Source organism: Pseudoliparis swirei, chromosome 3 (genome assembly GCF_029220125.1).
Source record: "Pseudoliparis swirei isolate HS2019 ecotype Mariana Trench chromosome 3, NWPU_hadal_v1, whole genome shotgun sequence".
In the NCBI taxonomy this organism is placed as follows: Eukaryota; Metazoa; Chordata; class Actinopteri; order Perciformes; family Liparidae; genus Pseudoliparis; species Pseudoliparis swirei.
The window spans coordinates 16,785,557-16,805,445 of NC_079390.1; the positions used below are offsets into that span (position 1 = coordinate 16,785,557).

The 19,889-nt window shown below is 39.8% G+C and overlaps 1 protein-coding gene across 4 annotated transcripts in view; it reads left to right on the forward strand.

The window, feature by feature from the left end:
• amot (angiomotin) overlaps positions 1-19,889 on the forward strand; it is a 61,026-nt gene that overhangs the window by 24,436 nt on the left and 16,701 nt on the right. For 3 of the 4 annotated variants that reach the window (XM_056441279.1, XM_056441299.1, XM_056441293.1), the window contains 8 exons: positions 698-1,718; positions 4,293-4,860; positions 5,690-5,834; positions 8,182-8,274; positions 8,515-8,660; positions 16,323-16,472; positions 17,211-17,407; positions 17,867-17,995. In XM_056441279.1, the coding sequence (XP_056297254.1) occupies positions 698-1,718; positions 4,293-4,860; positions 5,690-5,834; positions 8,182-8,274; positions 8,515-8,660; positions 16,323-16,472; positions 17,211-17,407; positions 17,867-17,995 (2,449 nt within the window). The remainder of the gene's footprint in view (positions 1-697; positions 1,719-4,292; positions 4,861-5,689; positions 5,835-8,181; positions 8,275-8,514; positions 8,661-16,322; positions 16,473-17,210; positions 17,408-17,866; positions 17,996-19,889) is intronic. The other variant, XM_056441284.1, reaches the window with a different exon arrangement.

Here is a 19,889-nt window from a genome sequence, read left to right on the forward strand (position 1 = left end):
CAATTGTAAACTTTGGATTTTGGATGTGATAATGTCACATTTGATTTAACCCTGTGCTTATTTATTGGCATTTTTTTCTCATTCTTCCCATCTAATAGATTAAATAATAATCTGATAAATTTAAAGAAAATGTCACATTGTCGAATAACTTTCCAGAATGCTCAAACATTTCCTTCAATATCGTGTGAGACTCAGAGGTATCTGAGTTTCCTTACACTGTAAGCATCAATGTTTAGTCATCAAATCACAGTTAGTTTTAGTGCAATTAATGCTAAGGTACTGTATGTTCTGTATTAATGTTAATCTTGTTAACTGACATAATACAACTCTAACACAGTCTTTATTCTTTGGTTAAAATGTAAGCTTTGATATTTGTGTTTTTTTTTCTTTAGTAGTATGGGCTTAAGCTTTTGGGTTTGGTTCCTATGGTTTTCACAATGTTTTTCTTCCTCCAGTCTCCTTCTGCAAGGGGGACAGGGATGGTGGTGGCTGGTCCACATGCATCTTCAACCTTAATGCCTACCGTCCCTTTAGTTTCTTGTCCTCTCTTTTCTCTCCCACTCATGGATAGTTTCTCTTTACTTTCCTTTACATTTGTTCACATTCTTGACCCTTGTAAAACTCTAATTATCATCCCTTTGTCACACTGCTTCCCTGTCCTCTTTCTCTCTCTCTTTCCATTTTCTCCTTTTCTCAGAGAGTATTGATCGTGGGCGTAGCTTGTCCTTCCATGAGGTGCGTGGTCAGCGTCAGGCAGAGATGAGGGCCGCAGCCGAGGAATCGTCCAACAACAGTGTAGGAGGTTGTGGCAGCACCGTTCTGCAGCGCCTCCTGCAGGAGCAGATGAACCGGAATTACGTGCTGCAACAGCAGAAACAACAACAACAACACGGAGGAGCAGGTGCTGGGGTTGGAGGAGGAGGTTACTCAGGGCAGGGACAGATAGGCCCCTCTGATGAGCACTCCATGACCCCACACATTGCTCGTCAAGAGCCCCAGGGGCAGGAGCTGCAGATGGATAACTGCCTAGAGAAACTGGCCTCAACCCAAGTAGGAGAGGGCGGGAGCAATGGAGGGGGAGGATGTTTAGTGACTGGAAGTAGAGGAGCAGGAGGTGGCAGCAGTGGAGGGGGTGGGAGTGCACAAGGTCAGTGCCCAAACCTTGAAGACCTCCCTACGTATGAAGAAGCCAAAGTGCAGTCACAATACTTCCGTGGGCATGGTCTTCCTCTTCAGGCTCAGCAGCATAACAATCAGTCACAGCAGCCTCCTCTCCCCGCTTCAGTAGGCACCGCCTTCTACGTCACCGGGCAGGCCAGTGCGAAGGTGCGCACTGAAGGTCGCCCCATGGTGCAGCGAGTGAGTGGAATAGGGAGGGTGCTCCAGGATGATGGGCTGAAGGATCTGAAGCAAGGACATGTTCGGTCTCTCAGCGAAAGACTTATGCAGCTGTCTCTGGCCACTAGCGGTGTTAAGGCCCACCCTCCTGTCAACAGCGCCCCGCTCTCTCCACAGCTGACCCGGCCAGGGCCGCCAGGCGACTACTACAAGCCGCAGCACCGTGGTCCACCTCCAGACTACCCCATCAAAGAAATGGGCTGTCCCACCCAGCAGCAGGAGTCTGGAAGACATTTTTACCAGGAGCAGCAAGGGAGGGTGCACTTGAGGGAAGTCCCTCACGTCAGATACCAGCCCCCGCCTGAGTATGGCTCTTTTAGGTAAGGATCGTCCATACAGACAGCCAGCCAGCCCTCCACCTACATACAAATATATGCACTTAAAGATGCTTGATAGTAAATATTGGTAATATACTAAATAAAACTGAAACATTGAACAACCGTATCAATTATCTGCATGTAATGTGAAAGGCGTCAAATTTTAAACTGAAAATAATGACACAGCTCTGCTTGAGGAATTTGTGCACCCACAGCTAAATAATACATGATCTTAGAAGCTGAAGGACTGTTTCACTGATTGAAATGATGGTAACTTTAACCTGTCAGTCACCCATGGATGTGGAAAACGCACAACCAGGACATTGCTTTTACATCATACTCGGTTCAATCAAAGTAATATAGCAGTTAAGCCAAGTTACAATTCAATTCAACTTATTTTGTATAGCCCCAAATCACAAATTGTCCTCAGAAGGCATTACAATCTGTATGCATACGACAGTACTGTCCCAGGACCTCACAACAGATCAGGAAAAACAGAAAAAAAACTTTCACGGGGAAAAAGGGAAGAAACCTTGAGGAGAGCAACAGAGGAGGATCCTTCTCCCCGAATGGGCAGAAGCAATAGATGTCATGTGTACAGAATGAACAGCGTTACAGTTACCACATATTCAATAAATATATTTGATTATTATTATGAACCAGTTACAGTAAATGTGCATTCAACAAATTACAATTTACCTGTGGATCACTTAAAGGCTTTTTTTTTCATCTTGCCTGATATAAGCCTGTGTGCCCATTAGTTGATCTTCGCAATGTTAATAACAACTTACTAAAGTCAGTCTATCCCTTTCCATCTGTAGCATTGACATTTTTTAAATTAGACTGCTTCAAAATTTACCCTCCATACACCCATTTAAACACATAAGCACACAATATCATACCACCAACTCCCCAACTATGGTGGTCGTCGTGTTCGATCTCCTGAGCCACGGGCTCTCACCTTTTGCGCTCGTCGAAGGTACTGGGAGGAATCTGGTTGACGGCGCCGTGTATCTTGGTGACCCGACAGTTAGACTGTATTTCCTGCTTTTGACAATGTCATTTTGCCAGGTCTTAAGCTTAGAATGTTTTGAGTGTAGCTGTGAATTAAATTAGAAAAGTAGCCTGTTTGTGCAGGGGGCTGTGACAATCAGTTCTCAAAACATATAGTGCCATGTGGATAACATGTTTTTGTTGAGGAATAAGTTTATGCAAAGAAGTGAGCCCATTTGGATAATCTAAAATTATGAATCAACATGGGCTAGCACAGCCAGGGATCGAACGGCCAATCCTTTGATTGAAGGACGACCCTGCTCAAGTAAACGTCCTGTTTAAAAAGGTTACTAAAGAAAAAGTAATGAAACAAAAGTAAAGTAGTCTTCCAAAACACTATATATTATGTTCGGGATACATATGCATTGATGCATGTTAACTCTAATGTTGCAGCTGGTAAAGGTCTAATGAATCTTATGTTGTTCATGTACTGCCTGGTTGTTTACTCTAAAATACAGTTTGTAACAAAATGGTCCATGCTGAATTTCTATTGAAATAATAACCAGATTGCTCCATCAGACAAAAAAATTATCTTTGCAATTACTTGATTAGAACAATTTAAATACATATATATCTCTGCAAAAAAAATGTTTGGTAGTTTTGCACTGAATATATTTTCAAGATATTAACAATAATGTGCAACCTGTAAAAAACTAAACTAAACAAGTTCAAATATTTGGCAAATAGTTTTACTGAATATCTTTATACATGTAACCTGTGCAAAACAAAATTAGTGCAGATAGGTGTGAGTCATCACATTTGTTCAGTGTTGGTGGCTGCAAGTGAGCCTGCTTTTCATTACAAATCTTTTTTAAACAAGGTTGCAGGCTACTCTAAATTAATGCTCAGCTTTTATTTTGAGAAAAAGCCCCACTCTCAATTCATGCTCATGTTGATAGATCTAAACATTTACACAAAGGTACATGCATTTTGCCATGTATTTATTAATGACTTAGTTTAATGTCTGTGTACTTTGTACTTCTGTAATATGTGAAGTTCTCAAAGGTCTTGAAATAACAATAATGCATTTCTCCCCACGCCCCCCCTGTAATACCACTGCGCCACACAGTTTGAGAGCTATAATAAGACATCATAATCTGTCAGATAATTCATCTGTGAATTAGGATACTAATAATGTAATAACATTATGTTTGGATAAATGATTGAAAGAACAGTAGGTGAGAAAACTATAGTGTGAATATGTTTTACACTTAATTAAAACACTTTTAGCATTCATGATCAGATGTTTTGATATCATTTTAGCCTTTGCTGTATTTTCAGATTGTAATGTCAATCATTCATTGCAACATTTAACTCATGTAGTAATGCTGGAAAGACCATTTCTAATAATACCTACTGACATGTTTTGATAACATTTCTGCTAGCTGTTGTTTTCTTTGAGCCAGATTTCAGTGAAATTAATCTATAACAGCTATAGTCAACCAATAACACTTGCATCAACATAAGGTTAAGACACCAGCTGAGGTTGAGAACAGTGTAAACACACAGCTAATCTCTCCTCAGGTCCAGTAAGGAGGGTTCGGTTTCCATCCAGAGGCCCCTTCATCAGCACAGTCCCACCTCCTCTGTTACCTCTGTGGGCTCCTTGTCCCGCACCCAATCCTCCACCCTAAACAGCATGCTCAGTGCCACCCACTCCTCCCATTCCTCCTTCCCTCACCAGCACCCCCAGAGCCAGGGAGAGCCCTTCCCTGGCATGGGACTTCATAGTTCGCAGAGTCCAAGCTCCCACCAAGGAGGCGAGCCCTTCACCCTGGGGCCCATTCACTCGACACATCCAAGAACTATCGGTTTACCTCATGACCCTTATGGCTCCACCCCGAGGATGCACCATCAGTATCAACAACAACAACAACAGCAGCAGCAGCAGCAGTTCCAAGGACCTCCCCAGTCCCAGACACCAGTCCAGGCCGGACATTTCTCTCACCCTTACTCCTTCTACCACCTGCAAAGGGAGCCTGTCAGCATGATGGTGCGCGCCCACCAGATGATAGATGTGCTAAAGGAAGAGAACAGGATGCTAAGGCAGGAGATGGAGGCCTGCCGCGAGAAAGTCACTAAGTTGCACAAGGTAAGCTTTAAATGATTGCTTAATATAGGTTTAAGTCTATCATAAAACAATACTGACATGCTCAAATGTACACTGTACGAATATTTAATTGCTGTAATTGTTACACCTGTCCATCCTGACCACAAAGAGTAAAAAGCTAAAAACAATTTCAATATATATGATGGGGAGCAAAATCCACATTCCTCGATCTGTGTAAAAATGTATTCTCTGGTTAAACATATGAGAATTCAGCAGAAGTGCTGAAGTTGCTTTAAAATAGATGTACTGCTAAATTAAGGTGATATTAAGTAAACACATGTATGCTAGCAGCTACTGGATATCAAAGGCGTTGAAACGCTGACATTTTCTGTCTACTTTATGAGGGGAAACTGGACACATTTTGGATCTTGCATAGTAGAGAAAAATAAAAAAAATAGCTGCATAAGAGTCATATGCAGTGTCCTTCAAAGATACAATATTTCAGCACTGCAACTATCATGCTAATTCAATTGTTATAGTGTTTGCTGTGCTGGTGTTTATCATGTAAATTTGATGACAGTGCAAAGGGCTAATAGTTGAAGTTCAGGTGACCTGAGTTATTATTCATTTTAAATAATTAATTCAACCCCCTTTTTTTTTGGACAAACGCATGATCATTTCTTTGTGCTTCAATAGAAATCTGTTGGACTTTAGATTCTTAGTTTAGATGAGGCCAGTCTTGACCCATGTCAATAGTTGGGTGTGAATATGTATATACACTATAGAAATAAACTATACATTTTGGATAAATGTTTTATACATCTCCCTGTCTTCGCTCTTTTTCTTTAATTTCTCATGTGTCTGTTGGCAGTTGGAAACGGAGATCCAGCTGGTATCGGAGGCATATGAAAACCTTGCCAAGTCTTCCTCCAAGAGGGAAGCCCTGGAGAAAACCATGAGGAATAAACTGGAGTTGGAGATGCGCCGGCTGCACGACTTCAACAGGGACCTCCGAGGTGAGAGACCAAGGAGGTGCATTAATTATTGCAATAACTGTCGAAATCAGTCTTTTTGCAAATTCAACCTATTACTCTTCAGGTGGAACTGGCAAACATTATACTTAGTTTGAAGCATAAATTGAAAACAAAAACAAAAAACAAGATGTATTGGGAAAGGGGGTTGACAGGTTAAATGTGCCCAACATGTCCACTGGAGTCACCACTAAGAAGCTAATTGGAAGGTTTGTTGGTCCATTGTAATGACAAATAATAATTTTTAAATGTTTTTTTTTATTTTTAGAAAAAACAATTGCGTTTATTATAGTCCAGTTTTATTAAGGCTATTTTGGAAAAACTGGTTTATTTCTTTATTATATCACAAACATCTTATCGTAACATCATAATATTAACATTCACAACAGTCAAGAATCCATTCTTACTGGAGCCATGAAAGAGGCAAGATTAATTTTCATTTGACTTTCTGTGGACAATGATGTCAAAACAAACTATGTTTAGCTCCTCTGGAAGATATATTGTCTCAGGCGTTCAAGTTATTATGTCTTATGTACAAGATTATTTCTTATCTATGGTCAAGATAACCATAATTAGTTAATGTATATATGAATGCAAATGTGCTCTGAATAAACATACTTCCTGCAATTAGATTGTTTGTCTGCACACAGATGATGAGTCTGTTTCACACTGTCTTCCCCCAGTTCTAACAAGAAAACAATGATTGGTAGATTAGTTCTAACAGCTGTCTATTTTTATAATTAGCCATGTCCATCAGTTTGTCTAAGAAGTGATTATTTTTCTCCATTATATTGAATATTTTTCATTGTAAAGCTACTTTCATTGTGGCGCTGGAAGATACAAAATGTTAACAGTAGTCCGGTAATTATTTCTGGTGAAATACACTGATAGAAGTACAAAAGTAATCACAGTTAGGGTATAATGAAGGACATGTCCCTACACACATAAACAGAAAAGGGGCAGCAGTCGCGCAGTCCGTGTGGAGTTGACCAGTTGCCTCCTGGGCACATTCAAGCAAGGCTACGGACCCCCAAACTGACCCCCAGGCACTGTATAAAAAGCTGCCCAATGCTCTGCTACTTGGAAGGGTTTAATGCAGATATCTGTATGAGCTGTGCTATGTACAATAAAAGTTGATTAGATTTGAAAAACAATGGTTGATTGCCATGCACTTCCGTGACCATAAGACTCTGCATTTTCTTTGTGGACCAGCAGCATTGCCAGGTCATTTTGCCAGGGCCTTGAATGGTTTGAGTGTAGATCCAATTAGAATTATACACTTTAGCCTTTAAGGATAAACAAAACACAATGTGTGTGAATGCGCTATATTGTTTGAATCACTACACAAGGGGCAACTGTGGATAAGTGAGGGAGCAGGATTGTCCTTCAATCTGAGAAGCGGCGGTTCAAGCTAGTCCATGTCGATGTGTCCTTGGGCAAGACACTTACCCCAAGTCCCTCCCATAGCTGTACCTATGGTGTGTGAATGTTAGTTAGTCCTGATGGGCAGGCTAGCTTGCATAGTAGCCCCTGCAATCAGTATATGAATGTGTATGAATGATGTAATGTAGTGTTAAAGAGCTTTGAATGGCCAAAGGACTAAGAAAGCACAGTCCTTCCATTTACTAGTTATATTTTTAACATAACAGACTATCAAAGTAAATGCTCCAAGTGTTGAGGAGTAATGGTATAATGTACAGCTCCCGGTGAAAAAAATAAATAAAATGTTGTCGAGAAATAAATGTAAGCTAAGAAGGGAGCCAACAATTAGAATTTTGCTGGGAGCAGTTTTAATTTAATTTAAAAAACTTTACATTGCATTAAATTACTTTACATTACAACGTGGCTCAAACTACCAAAATCAACTCACTTTACTATTAATAAATTAACGATTTGAAAAATAATGTTATACAATTTATGATCTCCAAACATCTTACTCTGCACATATTTGGATCAAAGAATATTTCAGTAAAACTATTCGGCAAATCACTCATTTGGTGGCGCCAACCGTTCCAATCCTATGCATGTGAAAAACATGTCCCCATTATGCCAAGACTTGTCTGGTGGGACTTAAAATGTACAGGCTATGTATGTCATGATAAAAGAAGTGTGTGATTGGCCTCACTCATTTTTCATAGAGAACTAAACCAAATAAGGGGATGTTCCTCAGTTTATTGAAGCCCCCAAACCAGCTTCTAGTTGCCTGCAATTTATATAATATCATTTGAGCTGCCTCCTCTTTTTGAGCAAAAAAATCTATAATGGCGGCTTGTGCCTATATTTTCTGCTCATTTTACTGTGTTTTTCTCAACTCTTGTCTTTTGTTTAAAAGAGCGCATGGAGACAGCCAATAAGCAGCTCACTGCTAAAGAGTGTGACTGCTCAGAGGACAACCGCAAAACTATCTCCGAGCTGCTTGTACAGAGTGAGTGCCACACACGCCATCTCCCAGCTGCCGTCAAATCCAACATGCCCCAGGCGTTTTTCAGGCATGATGTCGGTTACAACACATGTATCTGACTTGATGTGTCTGAAACACACAAAATCGAGTTCTAATATCTTGCATGGATTACAATTTTAACGTAATGGGATTTTATGCTGTGCATAACTAATAACCGTAAAAAAAATAAGAAGGAAAGTCATTGTGTTTGTACATGTTTTCAAGACAAAGAGACGATCCGTGAAAGGGAGAAGCTGGAGATGGAGTTGAATGCGCTGCGTTCTACCACAGAGGACCAGAGAAGACACATCAAGATCAGAGACCAGGCACTCAACAACGCCCAGGCCAAAGTGGTCAAGCTTGAGGAGGAGGTAACAACATCCCTCTTACTGGATATAATCATGGTCAATGGATTTGGGTTTGACTTCTTGTTGGCATTTTAATCCAAATTTGAAAATCCTGATTGAGAGAAAGAAGGCTAGGTGAAGCTGAACTATCTCAGGCCAGTTATGTCTTGTTAATTATATCTGAAATTAGTATGACAATTTTTTACATTTCCCGTATGGCAGAGAGCCACAACTGTGAATCTGTAGGACAGTACTTGCGAGGCACTGGTCGACGCGGCCTGACTGTGACCACCGGACTCCTCGTGTATGAGTTCAACATTTTTTTCTTGTGTTAAATGTGTGCTGCAATAATGATATATTGCAAACATTCCACCACTTCCTGCATCCACTATGTGGCCCTAGAGAAAGTATAATGTAATACATGTAAATGTGCAGTGGTTTCTGTTTGTCAAATAAGGCAGACTTTCTGTTGCCATTAGATGGTGATATGACTGTGTTAAAATTGGCTTCCTGATATTTTAAGGCCAAGACTGTCATTAAGCACAGCACATTTGGTACAGATTTGAGCAAGTCCAGTGGAGTTACATAAGCTTGTTTTTTAGTGGAAAATCATGTAAATTTGAAGTGGATCCGAATAGGAGGATCCGAGGAGAAGTACGTTAAAGTTCATCACCTGGAAATGGTAAAGAATACATGATAATTTCATTTTTAACTCTACATTATAAAGATATATACTTTATTCACATGTGGTTGTAGCAGCAGCAAGCGTGGTTACAATAAAATCAAACGAAATGCACAATATATACATTAAAATAGATACATTTAATTTAATATATTAAATGTAATGATGAATAAAATGAAAAAATGCAATGTGTATATAAAGTATTTCCAGTGAAAGCTGTCCAAGATTTATTAATGTAATTCAATTTGAGGAGGATCTGGCCAGAGGTGATTCATTAAAAAATCTACAGTGATCAGGAATGTTCTCCTGCATCAGGAATGTTCTCCTGTATCTGTCCTTGTGAAGCGGCGCTGAATCAGTCTGTTGAAGAACATGCTCCGCTGTCCCTGCAGTAAGTGTTGGAGAGGCCGGTCCGGGTTATCCAATATGGACAATAATTTCTTCAGTGTCCTCCTCTCCACCACCTGATTGCAGCCAATGATGGAGCCGGCCTTCCTCACCAGTTTAGTGAGTCTGTTGATGTCACCGGCTCCAATGCTGTTCCCTTAGCAGACTACGGAGAAGTCAGACTGGTAGAAAATCTCCAACATCTTGCTGCACACAGCGAAGGAGCCAAGTTTCCTTAAGAAAAAGAGTCGACTCATCCCCTTCTTGTACACAGCGTTGATGTTGGCCTTCCAGTTCAGTCTGTTGTTGTGGAGACACCCAGGAACTTGTACTTCTCCACCATGTCCACATCCTCTCCCAGAACTCTCAGCGGTTGTGGAGCCATCGTCTTCTTCCTGAAGTCCACCACCATCTCTCTGGTCTTGGCCACGTTTAGAAGCAGATCATTTCTACCGGCCCACTCCACAAAGTCATCCGCAACTGCCCTGTACTCCACTTCCGGTCCATCCTTTATACACCTGACTACTGCAGAGTCATCAGAGAACTTCTGCAGCTGGCATGACCCCGAGTTGTACTGGAAGTCAGTGGTGTACAGGGTGTACAGGGTGTACAGGGTGAACAGTAAGAGAGACAGAACCGTTCCCTGTGGGGCTCCAACAACACTGACCACCGTCCCAGACAGCACACGGCCCATTCGAATAAACTGTGGCCTGCCAGTGAGGTAGTCAGTGATCCAGGAGATGTTGACTCCCACCACCCGCAGCTTCTCACTCAGCAGCAGTGGTTGGATGGTATTGAAAGCACTGGAGAAGTCAAAGGAATTTTAGCATCATGTATGAGAAATTTGGGACAGATTAGATAATGTAACTTGGAGTTACAACAACTTCGAGAAATAGGCGCGTAATGTCCGCCACGCCACGTCAAGGCCGTTCAAGGACAACTCACCATTTTAATAACTTTTCATTATAAAGGTGTCAGATAATCCTTGACTAAAATTGAAGTTGATCGCATATATTTTGTTAGAGGAGTTTGTTTATTTATAATGCCAGAAAACGATGGAAAATGGTCCAGTTCACTGCATCGCCCCCTGCATGTGATGTGAACATATGCTACAAATTTAGTCAGGATAGGCCAAGTGTTTTGGAAGTTATGTGAATTGATGTACTAAGCTGCAGCCTTTAGAGGTTCATTGGTCCATATCTTCCAAACACAGTAAGATATCGCTCTGAGATTCTTTTTGAATGAAAAATGCTTTACAAATAAAATGCATTATTATTATTATTATTAGTGCTGTGAAAAATAACTCGTTAACGCGTTATGATTAAATTACAGGATTAATTAGTTAATTTTTTTAACGCATTTAACGCATGCGCAGAATGAGCTTCCAATACGTCTGTTGTTGGTCGTCTCTACAGCAGCATGTCATTCTGTCTCTACGTGTCGTGTCGCGTTGCGTTGCACCCCCCCCCCCCCCCCCCCATCGACAACTCTTCTCGGCTCGCGCGCGGCAGAGCTCAGCCGCGATGCGCGCACACTGGTGAGCAGGTTATGTGCACCCCTGTGTATAAATGTATATATCCGTCTTTTGTCATAAATCTTTATGTTCTCACAAAAATATACCGAGAATATCGGTAATATGTGATTAATCATGATTAATCCACAGAAACCTGTGATTAACCTGATTAAAATTTGTTAGCGTTTCACAGCCCTAATTATTATATCAACAAGCTTTTGATGATATTGATCCAATAATGACCCACAGCCAATTTGGTATCAATCAAACAATGTTGTGTTGGATGAGTTTGCAATAATGGGTTTTTCACAAGATTCTTCATGGCGGATAATCTTAAGTAGGCAGAGCTTAATGCTCCAAGTAACTTTTATGTAGAGCAGACACAACCATACCCTTGTCAATCACCCATTGGGGGCAATGGGTGAAGCCAAAAAATACTTTAGGGGGAGCTAAAGAAAGATTTATTTATTCCCAACTGCGAGACGCCTAAAATATAAATGTTTTCACCAGTACTGATATGCATGTCAAATATAGCAAGTTTTGCGATTTGATAAAGCCCCTAAAAAGGCAGTTGAATTGGCCTAATAAAAAAAGGGAAAAGTACAATTACAATAGGGTCCTCCCAGAACGACGTTGTCGGTGCTCGGACCCTAATACAGTTTTTCTCGATTGCTAAGACAAATTTCTTGAAACGTTCACCCATTTTCTCAAAACTGTCAACACAGAGCCTCATTTTCATGCACTATTTACAAAACCTCTGAATCCGCTTGCAAAATGAAACTTTCGCTTCAAAACAGATTTACCTGTGCTCAAAATCAAACGCTGCTCTCAAATCATAAACAAAGTGATCAAAATAATATACACTATCAAACAGTCAGTAAACAATACACCAATAAATAGAAAACACATTGTTTAAAACATATAGTTTTCAGGGAGAAGTAGATTTTTAATCTCAAAACAAATTTCATATGAACGAAAACATGTTCTATTAAAGTATCAAAAAATTTATCAGAAATTACTACTGTGCTTTGCTTTTTGCAATTCTTTTTGTTCTTCCTCCTTGTACCCCTATTGTTACAGTACTGTACCCTGCATCTCACAGCGTGTCCTTTGTCTCTGTGATACTGTAATTCTTGTTCTTTGTTGATATGAACCTGAAACCAGTTAAAATCTTTTGAGCAGTCAGTACTGTTACTGTAACAAATAGAAAGCATGATGTTCAAGGCCATACAATTTGTTTATTGTACATTATATAGCCTACAATGTACTGTAGGCCTACTACAGTAAAGGGACAAAAATCAAAGGAGTCAACATGTCATCAATGTGCTTCTTCTTGTCTTCGGGTCAGGCCAGAGCACTTCGTCGACATCACAAGCAATATGTTCTCTCCTGAGGCAATGGGGGGAGAAGCCTCTTGTGTGTCTATTGAAACAGCTGCATATAGCGTAGTACAGTACATTTGCAATTACAAAAATACAGTAGCATACTGTACCTGTTTTCTTCTCTGAATGTCCTTACTATGGTGGACACAGAAAATCGGCTCAAATTGGGGTGTTACTCGAAGTCCTGCGTCCCTCATTGTCAGTCCGTGGACTATAACATGGTCTATGATTGTTGCTCCAATTTCATCAGATATTTCCACTCTTTGTCTTCCTATTCATCGTCCTCTTCCTCTTTCTTGCCCTCCTCCTCTTCCTCCTCGTCCCCCACCTCGCATACACACTTGTTCTCGTCCTCTGACATTGTTTCTTCGATCCATTCTCAGACTTTCTCCTTCCCACCTTCAACCACCCATTTGCTCTCAACTGGCTTATATTGGTTGTGTCACATCATTTGATACAAGTTAAATCAATTTTGAGTGATTGTGTTTAATCAATGACATGTGCTCTCTATTTGTATTTCATTGTTGTCCCTTGTGTTTACCAGTATGGATAACATGTGCATTAGAGGGCAGAATGTGTTTTGAGACTGAGAATGTGTTTATAGTTTTGCTGAAAAGTCTAAGTGAGATCTGCAAATTGTGTTTTACCATGTGAAATAGTTTCAGGTATTGACAACAGACTGCACAATTAGCTAAATGAGTTCAGGCAACTGAGAACTTTGTTCAGCCAATGGGTTTTAGTGTTTTAGCATTTGAGAAAAACTGTAATAATTCCCAGAAAGACAATAGGTCCTCCCGGATGGACCCTATATCGTCTTTGTGTTTTTAGAAAACCGCTATATAAGTTTGAATTATTATTATTAAAAAAAGCAGTCATGATATATTACTACCGCTCTGTTAATAGCAGGAGGTGTCGGCCAGGAACATGGTCCAGATAAATCCATGATTTTTGTTAACCTGTAAGTAGAGAAAGCCTCTGTAAAAGGAGCAAAGTTAGTAATGTGCATGAATACAAACAGAGGAAAATATATATAGATATGGAGCCAGGTTTTATCACCAACCCCCCCTCCCCCCTCCAAATCCTGTCCTTTAAAACCAACATTGCTCCTGATTCTAGAGACTGTGGAGAGAGAAGTAGTAAAGTTTTTAATTAGCCTATGAACAGCCAGCATGATAGTATTTGTGATTGGTGCTAGCAATTGGCCTCAGCCAAATTAAGGCTAAAACCTCTCATGAACGGAAAGTTAACAAACAGTAAAGTTCTGCTGCATTTTAAAGTAATGTAGACCAAGCCAAACAGTTCATTTGTTGCATTGTATGTTCTGGAACTGTTGCACGGTGGAATTTGTAAACTAGCCAGACCCCAAATTAGTGAAATTTGACAATTTAAAAAATCTGCCACATTCCATTATCCAAACCGCTTATCCTATTTTATATGGAGGACTCAAAATGACTTAAGTATAAATAAATAAATAAATAAATGCATGAATAAATACAAGAATAAATGAATAAATGCTTAAATAAATGTATAAATAAATGAATAAATGCTTAAATAAATGTATAAATAAATAAATAAATGCTTAAATAAATGTATAAATAAATAAATACAAGAATAAATGTATAAATACAGCAATTAATATATATCAGTTATAACTCAACAGGACATCATTAAATAAATGTATTTCTACATTTCTGTATTTCTTCATTTATTTATATCTCTATTTATGTGTCCACATGTATTTCTTCATTTATTTATGTGTGACATTTACGTGTCCGTATATTCAAATGAGCTGGGCGGTCCGAACCTCATTGTTGAACAGGATTGGTCAAGTCAGGGAGCAAGACAGAAGCAATCGATCCCTAGCACTTGGATCTGTAGACGAACAGTGTTTATTATGCATTATTGTCTGTACATTCTAAATACTACTGTTGAGTCACGGAATGTAATTTAAGGATGTTTTCAGCCGAGAAGTTAGTTGTTTAAGCATCAAATCTGTGGTCGGTTTATCGAGATTCAGTCTAATAAGGATATGCGACGGAGATTTGAGGTCCTGCTCGCGGGACCAGTGAGCTCCGGGCGGTCAGCGCGCTGTGTGGCCGCCGAGAAGCCTGATCTCGGCAGGACTTTTTGAAATGCTCCGCTGGCTCTGACGTCTCCGTAGCGGCTAAACATGAGATATATGACGGGTATTGAGGATCTAAAGAGCACAACGAGTTTATTATTTACTAAAAGATAACGTTACGTCAATTTGACTGAGGGTTAAGATTCATAACTTCATATTGTAGCGACCCTGGGTCAGGAAAGCTACGAGACGTTGTATATTTATTATCGTTTATTCGTAGCCTACGCCAAACAACAGTGAACACCGCAACACATTCTACTCCACTGTAAATTATTTTACAGTGAATAATTTGAGTAAATTCATGCGCAAGAACAGTTGATGTGGTGACGTCACAAGACCAGAAAGACCGTCCTGCGTCCTCGAGAGTCTGGACTCCCAAAACCAGACTCCAAAGACCAGACTCCAAAAGAACACGAGTCTGTACTCGGTGTTCTTGGAATTGATAAACGGCTGAAGTCAAAAAGCTGTCGAGGCTAACTTCTGCTAACGGTGAGCTGAGCGAGTCAACTTCAGCGTCATGTGCCAGGCAGAAATAGTAGAGCACAACACACCAGGTGCATCACACTCCTGTGACCAATCATGCTTTAGACAGAGGTTCGGACCGCCCCAGCTCATTTGAATATACGGACACGTAAATGTCACACATAAATAAATGAAGAAATACGTGTGGACACATAAATAGATAAATAAATAAATGAAGAAATACAGAAATGCAGAAATATATTTATTTAATGATGTCTTGTTGATTTATAACTTATATTTATTCATTCCTGTATTTATTTATTTATTTATACATTTATTTATACATTTATTTAAGCATTTATTTATTCATTTATACATTTATTTAAGCATTTATTTATTTATTCTTGTATTTATTCATGCATTCATTTATTTATTTATACTTAAGTCATTTTAAGTCCTCCATAATTTTAGGGTCGTTGGACCCATTCATAGCTAACATTGGGTTCATCTGGACAGGTTGCCAGTTTATTGCAGAGCTAATGTAGAGAAAGACAACCATTCAGGCTCACATTCACATTTACGGGCTATTAGAGTCTCCAATTAAGCTGAGTTGCATGTTTTTGGACTGTCGGAGAAAGCTGAAGAACCTGGAGGAAACCACACGGCCACAGGTTGAATGTGCCAACTCAACACGGAATGACTGCTCGTGATCGAATCCCTCTTGCTGTCAGCTGACAGTGCTAGCATCACCGTGCATTTTCTGATTTCCTATACTGTGTACGTTTGCACATACAATAATTTTGGCTCAGTGAAGTCCACTGTCATCGCCACAGTTTTAAGTGTGCCGGATGTAATGTTATCCCAGCCTCACCTCCTGCCTCTGGTCTGTCAGGAAGGCAAACTGCAGCTGGTTAAGCAGGGGTCCTGGTAATGTTGATCTGGTGGATCAACACTAGTCTCTTGAATGAGTAAATGTCCACATATGTCAGGCCTGATGAAGCTGTCCTGCAAATCAGGGTTTATCGTAATTATATGTACAGGTTTTAGTCTGTAGATACTGTGAGGTCATACAGATCTGTTCATAAAAAAGGTCAAAGCAGGCCAGTAACTTATTTATTTATATATTCTATTTCTGCAGCTCAAGAAAAAGCAGGTCTATGTGGAAAAGGTGGAGAGGATGCAGCAAGCTCTGGCTCAGCTCCAGGCAGCATGTCAGAAGAGAGAACAACTTGAGCATCGCCTCCGTATTAGACTGGAAAGAGAGCTTGAGTCACTACGCATGCAGCAGGTAAGACGCTGGTTGACATTTACATAGACCATCAATGAATAAGGAGACTATCAGGCTGTGCTTATGGTCCCCATTTTAATATTATTTATTTATTAGGCTGTGGGATATATTTTACAAATACAGTATTTGTATACAAATCCTCATTCAATTCAATTCACTTTATTTTGTATAGCCCAAAATCATAAATTACAAATTTGCCTCAGAGGGCTTTACAATCTGTACAAATACGACATCCCTTTCCCAAGACCTAACATTGGATCAGGAAAAACTCCCAAAAAATAGAAGAAAAAACTTTCACAGGGAAAAAAGGACAGGAGAGCAAGAGAGGAGGATAACTCTCCCCGGATGGACAGATGCAATAGATATCATGTGTACAGAAGGAAACATTACAGAGTTACAACACATTCAATGAGTAATACTATAATAATAGCTAATAACATATTATACAAGACCCTCATATGTGTATATCTGTCTTAGTACGTTTTAAACATTTGACTGATGAGAAGTTATAAGTTGGTAATTTTGGTGTTCACTTTTTTCCATACATAAATTGAAGTTGCAATACTTTTTTTTCCCAATAAAATGCATATTAATTAAAGATCTTTTACAATTGAATTTTTACCTTAACAGAAAATCACTAGTAGTTCTGGAAGGTAATACAGCTAGCAACAGATTTCATGTTGAACCCACAAGTGACATGTTCTTTCTCCCTCATGCTTCCCCTCTTCTCCCTCCCAGCGTCAGGGAGGCACTCTAAGCAGTGGTGCAGTGCCATCTGAGTACAATGCCACTGTGCTGATGGAGCACTTGAGGGAGAAGGAGGAGCAGATCCTGGCTCTGGAGGCTGACATGACCAAATGGGAGCAGAAGTACTTGGAGGAGAGCGTGATGAGGCAATTTGCCTTGGACTCCGCCGCCTCTGTCGCCACTGAGAGGTGCATGTACATGACGGTTATTGACATTTCATTATCTGAGCCATTGTTTCAGACACTGTTGCATCCCATATGTTCATGCCAGTCAGGATATTCTGTGTGTGTGTGTATTTTTATTTTTTTACATTTTGTATTTAGGACTTTTACTTGTAACAGAGTATTTTACACTGTATTATAGTGTATAGTTTTCCCAAAGTAAATTATACAGTGTCTGCAGAGTTTGGTTGGGGGCTACCCTCAGACCAAATCCAAATTATCTCTTTAGTTTTGATTTCAGGATTCAGTAGCAATGAATTTAATATACGAGCATCATCATCTTTTTATTTTTAATTATGTTTATTTTATTTATATATATATATATATTCTCTATGCACTGTGTGTGAACTATCTCAGTATTCAGAACAGGTCAGTAATTTAGTCTGTAGTCCCATGGATGAGTTAGTTTTGAACTCTCTATTTCAGGGATACATCTATTCCTGTGATGAGCCATTCTCCAAGCAGCAGCTATGACACGTCGGTGGAGACTCGAATCCAGAAGGAAGACGAGGAGATTCTCATGGCCAATCGGCGCTGTCTGGACATGGAAAGCAGGTAAAGCACTTTCCACATACAGTACATAGAGCCTCCCTGAGTTAAAGCTGCAAGCTAAAGTAGCAATCCCGGAAGCGCATATTGAACGGCACAATACATCCACAAAGCTTTTAGGAAGTTGCATAATAATAATAATCGCTTTTCCTAAAAAAAATTCCATTATCGTTTAGATTAGAAAAATAACAGTTTCAATCCCTGAGGAGCTACGTTTCCATTAGAGGTTGTTCCGACCAGTTAATGCACCTTACATTATAGCTCCCTCAAGCTAAACATGTCTTAAAACTAGCCTTATCCTAAGATTACCATAAATTGTTCCAAGAATCTTTAAACACCACCGCACAAAGAAACCTAAATCTACCGCACACATCTACCGCACAAAGAAACCTAAATCTATAGATTTAGTTTTCTTTGTTCTTCTGCTTTCTTTGTTATGATTCTTAGTTTGATGTAGGTCGAAATGTTAAGAAATGAATTCCCTACCATGAAAGATTCTTCACTTGACATGATTGTCATGTCTGACTGAGTCTCTCTCCACTTGACCATGTGCAAAAAACTTGTCACATGAAATATGATGCTGCTGCGAAACTTCTGCTTAACGCATGTCCTGCATCGAGAGCATAATCTAGCTTCTGGCACAGCATTTGCAGAACAGTGCTTGAAAATGTCCTGGCCAAATGCAAAAGGTTGTGGGCCACCAGGGTTTTTCCTGCATAGAGAACATGGGCGCCGCCTCGCCGCTTTCCCGAGACAAATCCAGCGCCTAAGGCAAAAAAAGTCCGCGATGGAAACAAAATAAAAACTGTGTTCATCGCGCATGTCAGCGTATATGTTCTCAATAGTATGTTTCAAGTAGGCTACAGCGAACCCTCGCTCTGTTTTGATCAATAGTAATCGAGTTAATAAGCGTGTCTTCTTGTCTGATCAATGCTGTGAGGTGAATGGACAGAGCGGCCAGCTGCTGGTCACTCAACAGCCCGACGTGCACGAATACACCTGGACTATTGTCAATAGAGATGCACCGATCTGATCGGTGCCGATCCATATCGGCCAATATTCCCATTATCGGTTTTGATCGGCGTTCTCAAAACGGCCGATTAAACTTGGCCGATCAGATGACGTAACATGTACGAGAACTATCAGACGTTTCAATCATGCGCGACCGCAACAGCGTTTGTTTTGATAAAGTTAGCGGAAGGATTTAAGTGACAACATCCGGTTTCGCAAAGTTAAAGGAAAGAACCACGTGAAACAACATCCGTTTTTCAAAATAAGATGTCGACAAATCATACACGAACATATAAAAGTAAACAATGAACTGATTTTGTATCTTTAGAGATCGTTTCTGAGATTTAGCTTAAATTATGCTAACATTAAAACATTTTTACTGGACCAAGGAAGAGTTTATAAAAATAAGTCAGACTTTTGTATGTTAAAAAAAGTCCTGTATATAGATTTCCCCAAGAGTTCCAGGAAATGAATGATGCAGATGTGTTCCATACATATCTGAAATCCCCTACAATAGCAATCAAACTATTTTAATGTATCAATTAGGACATTTTTCAAAGTAAAAGTCCTAAATGTTTAAAGAAATCTGTAATTTCTTTAATGTTTGAGGTGCTTTATATATGTATTTCCTCATAGTCCTAGGCAATAATGCTACACAATAAATAGAATGCTTCAATCGACACCGTGATCGGTTTTATCGGATCGGCAGATACTGATTTCAGTGATCGGTGATCAGCACCCAAAAACCTGATCGGTGCATCTCTAGTTGTCAATCTATTAGCCGATCTATTTTAGCAAAATGATTTCCTCAAGCATTGCCTCCATTATTTATGGGGGAAAAAACAAAACAAAAAGATACATAGATGTCTGCTAATTACGGTGATATGGT